This window comes from Ictidomys tridecemlineatus, unplaced genomic scaffold (assembly GCF_052094955.1).
Source record: "Ictidomys tridecemlineatus isolate mIctTri1 unplaced genomic scaffold, mIctTri1.hap1 Scaffold_51, whole genome shotgun sequence".
Lineage (NCBI taxonomy): Eukaryota > Metazoa > Chordata > Mammalia > Rodentia > Sciuridae > Ictidomys > Ictidomys tridecemlineatus.
Genome location: NW_027523338.1, coordinates 1,326,968 through 1,339,089, shown reverse-complemented (window position 1 = coordinate 1,339,089; position 12,122 = coordinate 1,326,968). Strand labels below are relative to the sequence as shown.

The window sequence follows — 12,122 nt, the reverse complement described above, 5'->3', positions numbered from 1 at the left end:
TAGATTCCTGCTGGGATAGACCTCTGGGGAGGATTCCTGAGTCTTGAATCCTCTTTGCCTCTACCACCAATGTCCCATGGCACTTGCTTCCTGGAGTTACATACAGCTGGCTCAGTTCTGCCACTGTCACCCTCTTTCACCCCACAGAGCCAGAATGGGGGTTCAGCAAGTCTCTGAACTGCAGGCCACAGCTCCCCAACACCTTCTCCTAAGTACTCCTCCTTTTTCAGCCTCCTAAGGAGGCAGAAGTGAAACGCAGGATGGTGAGGCCCTGGAAGGAAGAGAACCCTCCCTCCTAGCTCCCAGCAACAAGGGTCCTACAAAGGGGAATGAAGGTGTTCAGAGGAAGTGATGGCAATATCCTGGAGATAGTTAAGCTCCCACCTATCTGGATGTATCTCTTTCCTGAACAGATCTCTCCTCTCTCCGCCCCTATCAGGAAACCTCATTTCAACTATTAGAAATGCAGCTTCTCCCAGGTGAGGGGTGCTGGGGATTGAACCCAGGGCCTCAGGAATGCTAGACAAGGGCTCTACTACTGAGCTACATGCTCAACCTGTCTCAGGTGATCTTGTTTCTGAGCTTACAGACCCTTCAATCCCACTCACCTGGTCTCTCTTATGAACCCCAAGACTCAAAAGACCTGGGGGAGGGGAGAGGATTGGGGCTAGAGGAAGCTGCAGAAAGCTTCTGGGAATGTTTCTTCAACTTCTATGCTCTACCTCAGTTTCCCAGCCTGTTTCCCCCCCTCCCTCCAACCCATGCTATAGTGAGACTGAGTGAGCAGCCTGCACACCAACAAGGAGTTGAAGACGTGAACCACAAGAACCTCCAACCTTCCCCAACCTACCCTCACCCAACTCCAGTGTCCATTCAGATCTCAAAAATTCTGAGCACTCTCACAGGGACCTACCTGCCCCACAGCGGTGACCACTGTTCAACCTGCTGGCCTGAGATCCGCCGCTGCCTCTGAACCTGGGACCAAGACTCAGAGAGCAGACTACTGTTGGGTGCAGCCAGGTTGAATGCCCTCCAGTCCAGGGCTCTGTCTGCGTCCCTCACCAAGTTGCTGTGCCCCAGGACGGCAGGGCTCTGGCCAAACTCGCATCACAGACGTGGCAGTGATGAGAGCCCTTGGCCCGGCTCTGATCAGTCGGACCCTCTCCGATCCTCCCGTCAGAAGGATGGGGAGCGTGCTGCGGCCGCTGCAGCCTTGGCGCCGGTGCGGCCCCACTCCTCCACCCTGGGCCAGCACAGGACAGCGCGGGGCAATGGGCGGGCTGGCGGTTGCAGCGGCCCGCAATGGCCCCTGGCGACTCAAGACAGGAGGAGGGAGAAAAGAACTCCTGGCCCCTATGGTCAGATAGGTAACCCCGAGGAAGTCCTCCCAAACCTGCAGGCCTCCTGACGCCTAGTTCTGATGCTCGCAGGTGAAGGGCGGAGGCGGGGTGGAGGTGGCAGTGGGGAGCTGGAAGTGAGGAGTCATTGCCCGGACCTGCAAGGTGTCTTGAGCTTTGAAGATTCCAGAACTGCATTGTCCAATGGGGTAGTCGCTAGCCACATTTTATTTAAATTTAAATCTAAACTCATTAAAATTTTACTTAGCACTCAAACGCTATTTAAAGTGTCCAGTAGCCACAAGAAACTAGGGACAAGTGTATTGGGCAGAGCAGATATAGAACATTCCCACGGTTGCACAAAGTTTTTCCCTGTCCTCCTTCTACTAGGGCTTGATCAAGGGGCCCTCTACTGGAGTTACATTCCTGGTCCTTTTTATTTTGAAAGGAGGTCTTTTTTTGAAGGGGATATATGTGTATGTGTGTGTGTATATATATATATATATATATATATATATATATGATTTGTTTTTAGATATACATGACAGTAGGTTGTATAGATGAGGGCTGGCCTCAAACTTGTGATCGTCCTGCCTCAGTCTCTGGAATCAACAGTATTACAAACAATCACCATTAGACCCAGCTACAAAGTTCTTTTCAGCATTCCTCTCCTAGATTGATATCTGGAAGGCAATATTTCTACCCCAGAAATGGTACCCTTAGTGACAGGCAGGAGGGCTATTATAGCCTGGTGAATGGTCCCTATGGATGATGGGTGTGAGTCTCAACTTGGGAACCAAATTCTGGGACCCAGTGTCTGCATCAGAAAAAAAAATTGTAATATAATTTCCACTGTAGATTTATTTATTTAGGTACTGGAGATTGGACCTAGGGGTGCTTTACCACTGAGATACATCCCTAGTCCTTTTTATTTTATTTTTTTTTTACTTTGAGACAGGGCCTCACTAAGTTGCTTAGAGCCTTGTTAAATTGGTGGGGCTGGCCTCCAACTTGCCATTTTCCTTCCAAGCCACTGGAATTACAGGCATGCACCACTATGCCTGGAAATAGTAAAATTCTTTGTAAGGTTATGTTTTGTATGTGAAAAGCACTAGGAAAATAAAGGCAAAGAGATTCTGTGAGTTTCTCTTCATATGAAGGACATACCTCTTACTGTAACAGGGCTCTGGGGTTGGGGTAATGTGGAGGGAAAAGGCAAGGAGGAAGAAATGGTAAGCAAACTATCCCTGAAACACCAAATAATAAAAATAATAGGCCCTGAACCCCTGCATGTGGACTGTGAAAAAGGGGCCTGCCTTGAGGCTCTCCAGTCCCCCTTTATGGCTAGACATTATCAGTCTGAACTAAGGAAAACATCCCACAGATTTACTTCTTCCCAGCCTGCTACCTTTCTCCTCTCACCTTCTGCCACCTTGGGATGGGTAGGGGCGATGACTGCATTACCAGGTCTGAAACAGTCTGAGGATGAAGGAGGTGCGATCGTGTTAGGATGGGTGGGTGGCTCAGGGAGATGAAAGTCTTAGGGTCTGGGTAGGCTGGGGTGCTGTTCAACAGCCCACAGATGCTGCCAACTTCCCTGGGGATCATCTGGTACAGAAGCAAGGGGTCTCCAGGCCCTAGCTCTGTGGCCTATTTTTGCAGCCACTCCATAGATGCTGGGAAGATCAGGGAATAAGGAGCTGTGTGACAGTGAGAAGTGATAAGTAAACTGTCCCAGAAACAATGAATAATAAAAATAGCTAGGAGTCATATTTTTCTTCAGTCTTTGACCTGGCAGTGATGTTATGTCATTTATTAGAGAGCTGATTCCCATTTTACCTCAAACAGGAGGGGAACACCCATAACAAGCAGCATCGTGTTCTTTGTCCCTGTCTTTGCTGCTCTGTGGGGTCTGATGTTTTCTCCCTCTTGTGACTTCATTTGATCTGGTTTTCTGCCCAAATCTCAGGCATAATTACAGCAAATCCATACACCTGAGTGACTATTGTAGGCCAGGAAAGCCACCCCTTCTGGGAGCACAGTTTAGCCTGGGGTACAGAGTATACTATTTTCAGGAAGCACTCAGTGGACAGACCCCAGAGGTAGGGTCCCTATAATGAACTTGATTCCAGTGTCCCGTGATGGCTAGCACAACTTACATTAGGGAACAGAGACCTTGACCTCATTTGAACTGTGTGTTGGGTGGGTGTACCTGGGACCTAAAATGATCTATTCCCTGATACCGTGTGTAGGAATAGAGCTCTTCCCAGGTCAGGTCAGTACCACCTTCCTGCAGGAGGCAGAAAGCAGAAAGAATAAGCATCCCACCTGGTACTTGGTCTAGTTTCAGTCCTGGAGCAAGTGGGCTTTTAATCTGCCCAGGCAGGAGTTTAACCTGGCCTCTGTCTCCCCCTGGCTGCAGAGAACTTGCCCAGCACTCCAGGACTTCCCAGCCTCTGTGCAAATAGGAGAAAGGCAGAGGAGGAACCTCATCCCTCTAACTGCTGTCATCTTCTCCCTAACTCTCCCTCCCTGATTCAGAGAAATCAACTTGATTCTCAAGTCAGAACCGGGTTTTGGTATCAGGAGACTGACGTGGTTATGAATCTCTCAATGGCCGTATGATCTCTTCTGGCATGCCATATTAAATGACAGGTACATCCAGTCCCGTCTCATTTGTAAAATGGGAGTGATAAATTGGCGTATAGAATGTGCTTTGTAAAAGGCCTACTGCCCAGTAGGTCTTCTATAAATGGTATTTATTTATTATATTACATTGTTATCCTTATTAACTGATGAGAAGTCTAAATCTGAGTGTACAGGGAAGGTTCTGAGAAAGTAAGTGGGGTAGGAGTGGCAACCGCTCTCCCACACGTGGAAGTGGCCTTCAGAGATAACAGTACCATTAAGAGCTCAGGAATTTACCCCCGCTCTCTGATCCAAGGTGATGAGCTGTGACCTGCATGGTTACCATTGCCTCCACTCTGCACCAGCTCGCTGCTCTCGCTCTCACTCCAGTAGCTCCAGAAGTGTTGTCACACCAGCTGTTTCACACCCAGCGGCCCTGAAGCGGCTGTTTGGATCTGAGGTCATCAGCTTCGTTGCCCTGAAGGCAGCCTGACCACCCCGAACCAGGAGTGGGGAGACCGCCTCCCCCACCCTCGTCACAATAGGGAAGGTCTATTTGATGTCTCTCCTACAGCACCACTGAAGTAAAATTTCCTTCTTTCAGACCTTTCCCACAACAAACCCATCTCCCTCTGAGAAATTGCGGCTGGACGAAGACAGAATGAGGTGGAGAAGAGATCGGGAGCCAGTGGGGCTGTTCCCAGGGTGGCCTAGAGCTTGGGGAAGTTCTGCCCCTCACAGTCCCAACCAGGCAGGGAGCCAATGGCCTCAAAGGACCAACAGGGGTAAGCACCGCCCACGCTGAGCCCTAGGGTCAGGGTCTGAGAGAGGCGGGGCCACAGCCGAGGGCGGGGCCAAGAAGCAGCAGGCTAAAACTGGTGCACTCTCCCGTGGCTCACCTGGTGAGCTCTGGGGGTGCTTCATCTCCGCGCACCAAATCCCCAGACCTGTCCAGCATGACCTCCGCGCCACTGGCTTCAGCTACAGAAACGCCCAAGAGCCCTCCAGCGAGGCCAGGAAGCGAGAGCTGGGCGTCAGCGAAGACCGCAGAGGCTCCAGCAAGCTTCTCCAGACCGACGTTTCTGCAGCTGAGTCCCGGGGGGGGGGGGGGGGGGGGGGGGAGGGGCTGCAACGCGCCAACGACCACGCGGGCTGGGCGGGCTGGGCTGTGCAAAGCCCTCCGGACAGGGGCCGCCGCCTGCCCTGGAGCACTGGCTACATTGAGTGAACGCCCTCCCAGGGCACCCAAACCTGGATGGGACTACCACTTCTCCCTAACTCTGCATCCCCGTTCCAGGGATGCGCCTCCAGTGCGGCGCTCAGAGCCATGAACCCCGTTTCCCGGGACCTTTGCTATCCTCTGGGCTTCGGGCACCACCCGCTGCTCTGGGCCCTCTTTTCAATCGGGTGCAGCCTGAGTCACCTTCCTCAGAACTTTGTAACTCGTTGATAACCCTCACTCTGTCCCCTCAAAACCCCGTTTTTTCCCAGAGCTGAGGGGGTGGGGGGGGCTCTGCCAAGGATGAGTTGGCCAGGTCCTAATCGCAGCTCTGCAGGTTAAAGGCTAAGGGACTGCGGGGTGAGGGCGGTTGTTCAAAAAGGAGCGGAGTTCCTTCTAACCAGGGGATAGGGGTTGGAAAGACTATCAGCAGCTTCCAGCCCTAGAGCCCCAGGTCCCTGTCCCTCTTACCGTTCCCCCTCCCTCTCAACACCCAGAAATAGCCCAACACCAGAAGGCCGCCGGCCTCCCTGAGTGGGGGAGGGGGCAGCCTATTGCAGTGGGAGGGTACCCTTTGGATTGCGTTCTTTGGGTAGACTTATTGGTGCAGCAGATAAAGGAAATAGACCCCTTGATCAGGACGGTGGGCGTGCTTCTAGGCTACATGGATTTTTTAATGCATCTACCAGAAAACCTAACCCTGAGGGAGATGGGGACACTGAGATCGCTGAGAAAGGTGGCTGGTGGTCTCATGTTCCCACCACCACCTCTTTTAACTTCCTACAAGGGAGAAGTTTGTGGTTAAGTGGCTCCTTCCCAGTCCAGGTGGGCCTATACTCTTACTCTACTTTCAATTCCTCTTTCAGGATCTGGGCTGAAGCACTTCCTCACTGCCAAACAGGCAGAAACTTTTGCTGGGCAGTTTTAAGGTGAGGGTGGGTGTGCCCATGAGTTGTGGAACGCTGGGGAAAAAGTACTGGGAGAACTGATTGAGATTGGAGGTGGAATGTAGGGTCTTGGCGAGCAGAGAAGTAAAGTTTCTTACCCTCATCTTGCCTCTTCCAGCAGAACCCCTGAGGGAGCCTCTTTTGCCAAGTAAGGGGGGATCTGAGGCAGGCAGGTGCTACTGTCTACCTTTCTATGAAGTAGGGCCTGCCACCAAGACAGTATTCCTCGTCAGCTCTCCCTGCTCCTTTTCTCTCTGGTCTGGATACCAAGTGGCTGTGACCTTTCTCAGCTTGGCCAGCCCACAGGGGAGGATGTGTATATGTCTAAGGTGGGGGTTATTCCAGGACCTGGTCTGGTGTCCAACCTGATGTGGTCACTCTGGCCTGGCAGTGTCATCAACACTGGCAAGAGCCAGCACAATGAGGACCAGGCTTGCTGTGAAGTGGTGTATGTGGAAGGATGGAGGGGTGTTACAGGGGCCCCTAGGGAGCCTAGCCAAAGCCCAGTAAGACCTCACCCCTTCTCTTAGCCTCCAGAGACACAGACACTCGTCCTGAGGGATACCAGGCATCTGGTTTTATTTCTGAAACTGGGAAAAACTGCCTCCTAACTCACTAGCTTTCTGTGTTTGCCTCAGAACCCTTTTGTGGCATTGATTCCTGCCATGTCAGATGAATGTTACTTTTCTACTTCAAATGTAGATGTTCGTGTATTATGGATAATTTAATTAATTACTGATACTGATTTTTGCATCTTTTATCTTCAGAATTTGGCTTTTTTGAGGGTCTCCTTTCTTTTGACACATAATGTGCCCTGGGTGAATAAGTGAATAAATCTAATTTGCCTGTAATGTCAACCTCTCTAATATTTATTGGATGCCTACAGTCTTGTTCTTTTCCCTATATTATACTATACACACACACACACACACACACACACACAGATTTACTCTCCTTCAACTTTTTCCCCACCAGGGACTCAGCTTCTATTATTGGGGCCTGTTGGATGGACAGGCTAGTGGTGGAAATGCCGAAATGGCCTCACGGCTCCTGCATTGCCACATCCGGGAGCAACTAAAGGACCTAGTAGAAACACTTCAAGACCACTCACCACCTCCCCTCTGCCTCCCATGTACCTCAGGGACCCCAGGTTCCTCTGATTCTACTCACTTGATTGGTCCTCAGTCCTGCTGGTCTTCACAGAAGGAAGTGACCCATGAAAGCCTGGTAGTAGGGGCCATTGAGAATGCCTTCTAGCTCATGGTGAGTGGGTGGCCCAGGACAAAGGCTGGCTAGGCAGACACTCTGTCCAACTCTGTGTGAGAGCCAGGTGGCCTCAGGGACTGACCTTGAGAACCCACAACACTATTGAGAACCAGAGCAGAGTTTGGTTCTGAGGGGAGGCAGAAGGAGTAGTTACCCCCATGTGTTTCACTATTTTTCCAGTTGTGGTTTGGCTGTGCCAGATGATTTCTGCAGATGGGAGTGGGGAGGGTGACTCGGTGTCTGCAAACTCTTCTTTTACTCTCCTCCCTCTTGACCCTTCCTCACTTGGCAGGATAAGCAGATGGCTTGGGAGCAGGAGTGTCATGGCCAACAAGTAGAGGGGGGCTGCTGTGCACTGGTTGTGGTGTACCTGCTAGGCAAGGTGTATGTGGTCAATGCAGGTGACAGCAGGTATGAAGGAGAAGGGCTTTAAAAGTGGCTACAGGAGCCATACTCTCTAGGATGGGGGGATAGAAGAGTGAGGTGGTGGGGTTCAAAGTCATATATTGGACTTGGCATGGTGGCACATGCCTGTAATCCCAGAAACTCAGGAGGCTGAGGCAGGAGGATCACAAGCTCAAGATCAATCTAAGAACTTTAGTGAGACCCTATAATAAATTGGGTCTCAAAATAAAATCAAAATGGCTGGGGATATAGCTCAGTGGTAAAGCTGCCCTGGGTTCAATCCCCTGTACTGTAAAAAGAATAAAATATTTAAAGAAACCCTAAAGATTGAAGGAGCTTGGAGGACCACAGATATAAAGAAAGGCCTGATATATCCACAAGGAGAGGAAAGATGGAGTCCTGGGTAAGAAATCCTAAGCAGAAGGCCTGGTCCCTCTGAAATTATCCATGAAGGGGGCTGAGGAGAGCCAGGCCTTTTCTGTCTCTGGGCAGGGCCATCATTGTCCGGAATGGTGAAATCATTCCAATGTTCGGGAGTTTACCCCAGAGACTGAGCGCCAGCATCTTCAGCTGCTTGTAAGTAGAAAACAAACTTCCTACCCACATCGTTTACTGGTTCTTTTGCCTCTCTGCACTCTTGTCCCTGAGAACATCCCCCCAACCCTACCCTCTCTCTCGGTCTCTCTCTCTCTCTCTCTCTCTCTCTCTCTCTCTCTCTCTCTCACACACACACACACACACACACACACACCACCACCACCACCACCACCACCAGTACCACCACTACCACCAAACACAGAATACTCCCTACTGGGAGCTTCTTGGGAAGGCGGCTGTGTGGGCTCTTGAGTGCAGGGCTGAGCCCAGGGGATAATGCTACAGGAAGGAGTCTGAGATGGTTTGCAGCACCCACCGTGGCCCCAGCTGAGGAAGGAAGTAAAATCAGAGATGGGAGGAGGGAACAGAAAAGGCCCCTGGGCTCTGGAACTGGACTGCCTGAATACTGAATCCTGGTTTGTTGTTCTCTGCTAATTATGTGACCTTTGACAATTCCTTAACCTCTCTGTGCAGTAATAGTTCCTGCCCCATGGGTTGTTTTGAAGAGTAACTGAGTTAATGTGTGTATCAGAATAGTGTGTAGCATGTGGACCTTTACTTAAAGGTCTGCTATAATAAATATCATCACAGGTGGCACACCTGTGATTCCTGCAACTTGGGAGCCTGAAGCAGGAAGAGCATAAGTTCAATGACAGCCTCAAAAAATTAGCAAGACCCTGTCTCAGAATAAAAATTAAAAAGGGCTGGGGATGTAGCTCAGTGGTAAAGCACCCCTCAGTTTAATCCCCATTAGTGCAAAAGAAGAAAAAAATTAACATTTTCTATATATTGTACTAGGGTATGTTTTGAGTGTAACACCCCCTGGCCCTTTGCTCTTTCTGGCCATTCTCAACCCCAGGGCTTCCTGAAACCAGAGCTGCTGGGTGGTGAATTCACCCACCTTGAGTTCCCCTGCAGAGCTCAGCCCAAGGAGCTGGGTAAAAGGATGCTCTATTCGGACCAGAACATGACTGGCTGGTAACACTTCCCTCAGAGCTGGGTCATTCCCGTGGCAACCCAACCAGTCCCTCACCAGTTGCAAGGTGGAAGCTGAAGGCTGGGCCAGGCTGGGAGTTGGGGGATGGGGCCCTTCTAAGGGGTTTGTGTGTGGGTGTCCAGCTCCTAGAATAGAGGAGGCTTTGATGCCTAGGTTATGCCTCTACTCCCCCACTCCTCAGAGCCTACAAAAAGATCCAGTTGGAGGACCTCAGGTTTCCTCTGGTCTGTGGGGAGGGCAAAAAAGTAAAATCCACGGTAGAGGTGGGAGAGGGCAGGAGGACCCACCACAATTTGTCTAGGGAGGTGGAGGTTCTACCTGAGGTTAGGTGTGCGAGGGCTGTGTGGTTTCAGAGAGCCTGGCAGAGGACTAAATAGCTATCCCCCTCCATGTTTCCCTCAGGCCCGAGTGATGGCCACTATTGGGTTAACCCTGGAATTGGGAGACCACAACCTTAATGTCTGCAGATCCACCCTGCCCATCAAGCCTTTCCTCTCCTGCTTCCCTGAGGTGAGCTGTATGGGGGCCTCCTTAACTATACCTTCCCTCCTCTGTGGGTCTCAAGCTGGCTTTTATCCAGGGTCCTTTTATCCCCAAGCTTCCTGTCCAGAAAACCCCACACCTCAATCCTCCCTATACTCTTTCCCCACCAGGTTCAAGTATATGACCTGACACAGTATGAGCACTTCCCAGATGATGTGCTAGTCCTGGGAACAGATGGCCTATGGGATGTCACCAATGATTGTGAGGTAGCTGCCACTGTGGACAGGGTGCTGTCGGCCTAAGAACCCAATGACCCCAGCAGGTAGGGGTTGCATGACATGATGGTAAGGGGATGGCACTGGCAAAGGAAAGGACAAAGGGAAGCAATGCTTGGGGACCCCATGTGGGCTTCTGTGTCTATATTACCATATACATGAATCTGCACATGTTCTCCTGGCAGGTATACAGCTCTGGCCCAAGCTCTGGTCCTGGGGGCACGGGGCATCCCCTGGGAACATGGCTGGCATCTCGCTAACAACAAGCTGGGTTTCGGGGATGACATCTCGGTCTTTGTCATCCCCCTAGGAGGGCCGGGCAGTTACTCCTGAGGGGATCAGCCCATCCCTCCCACCACCACCCAGCCTCTCCATGCTTACCCCTCTCTCAGCTCAAATTCTGAAGTTGTCTCCCTTTAGCGGCAGTTTAACCCAAAAAGGGATATCCACTAGACCCAGAATTACAGCTCTTGGCAAATAAACCCGATGGATAAAGGTGTGTGTCTTTATTTGCTTTAATTAGAAACTAAAAGTTAAGGAAAAGTTCTGTGCTGTGGTGGAAAGGACATCAGGACAGCCCCCCCAAAATGAATTTTTTTCCAAGTTCTTCTTTCTGCCCTCTCCTCTCCTCAATCCACTCACTTGCCCTAAGTGTTCTCAGACACTTTTGTATCTTCATCCATCTGCTGATGTTTCTTCCAAATTGGGCTCTCTTCCCAAATCTTTCCTGAGCTTTAGATTCATACATAGCAATCATCTCCCAAACATTTCCGTGAAAACCCACTGACACTTCACCTCAACACACCTCAATCCGCTATTTTCCCCACAACATGTTACTTCTCCTACTTCATCTTCTCAAAGGGCATCAGCTTGGCTGCTCAAATTAGAAATATTGGAGTTGGTAACCCTTTAATTTCCTCTTCATCATGCTAATCATCACTAAGTACCATCATGTGCTATATGATGACAATGAGCTGCATTTATGATGGTATACACCATATAGCCTTGGTGTGTAGTAGGCTATGCCTTCTCAGTTTGTGTAAGTACACTCTATGATGTTTACCCAACAATGAAATTGCCTAATGATGCATTTCTTATATCCCCATCATTAAAGGATGCATGACTGTATTGTTGAATATATACATTTATGTATCCGTGTGTGTGTACCTTTTCCCACATATCTTCACTCCCACTGTCACCTTCTTATTTTTTCATTATATTAGTTTCCTAACTCTAGCAGCTCCTTGCTGTACCTGAGAAAAATTCACAGTCAACTCCTAGACATGGCATATAAGGACCTTCATGGTCTGTCTCTGTTTCCTTCTCCAGCCTCATCTTCCATCACCATCACTGTCTTCTGGGGAGTTCCCATGACTCTGTAGGCCTGCAGTACCTTCAATTTGTTATTTAAAATATACACATCAACCTAATTTGAATACTTCATTTGTTCTTCAGGGCTGGGCATCCCATAGCTAATGCATTCTCTCCACCCCCCAACAGCAAATGCCTCCTGTATGGCCGCCTGCAAGAGTTGTCCATAGGGAATGGCAATTAAGAGCAAAGTCTCTAGAGTCCATTGGTTTGAATTCTAGGACCAGACCCAACATCAACTCTGTAATCTCTCTGAGCCCCCATTTGTTTTCTCAGTAAAATGGAGATAACACTACTAGGCCATCAGGTTATTGTGAGGACTGAAATAGTTAATGTGTATAGAGTCAGGTTCCCCAAGCGTTAGATATCTTGAGATTGTCTGTAGTCCTCATTTAGACTATAAATTATTTGAAGGCATAAATCAATCTTCAGCACATAGCTCTCACTTCATACTGAGTGAACTATTGAGTGGATTAAGAGGCCTGGGGACCAAACTGCTCTTGAGCTCAGTTTTCTCATTTACCAAATGCGTTGGCTGTACTTCAGATCTTTAAAGTCTGTAATACTTCTAACATGCATCCATTCGGCAAATATTTC

The 12,122-nt window shown here is 49.7% G+C and overlaps 1 protein-coding gene across 1 annotated transcript; it reads left to right on the top strand.

Moving 5' to 3' along the window:
* The first annotated feature begins 2,788 nt into the window (after positions 1-2,788).
* Positions 2,789-10,649, top strand: LOC101965773 (protein phosphatase 1J). The gene is given in 13 exon segments (XM_005337635.3): positions 2,789-2,851; positions 4,778-5,086; positions 5,089-5,189; positions 6,523-6,637; positions 7,107-7,394; positions 7,690-7,808; positions 8,295-8,329; positions 8,332-8,378; positions 9,259-9,377; positions 9,578-9,641; positions 9,799-9,906; positions 10,050-10,201; positions 10,340-10,649. Coding segments are annotated over 13 exon segments (1,668 nt in total). The 3' UTR covers positions 10,488-10,649.
* Positions 10,650-12,122: the final 1,473 nt, after the last annotated feature.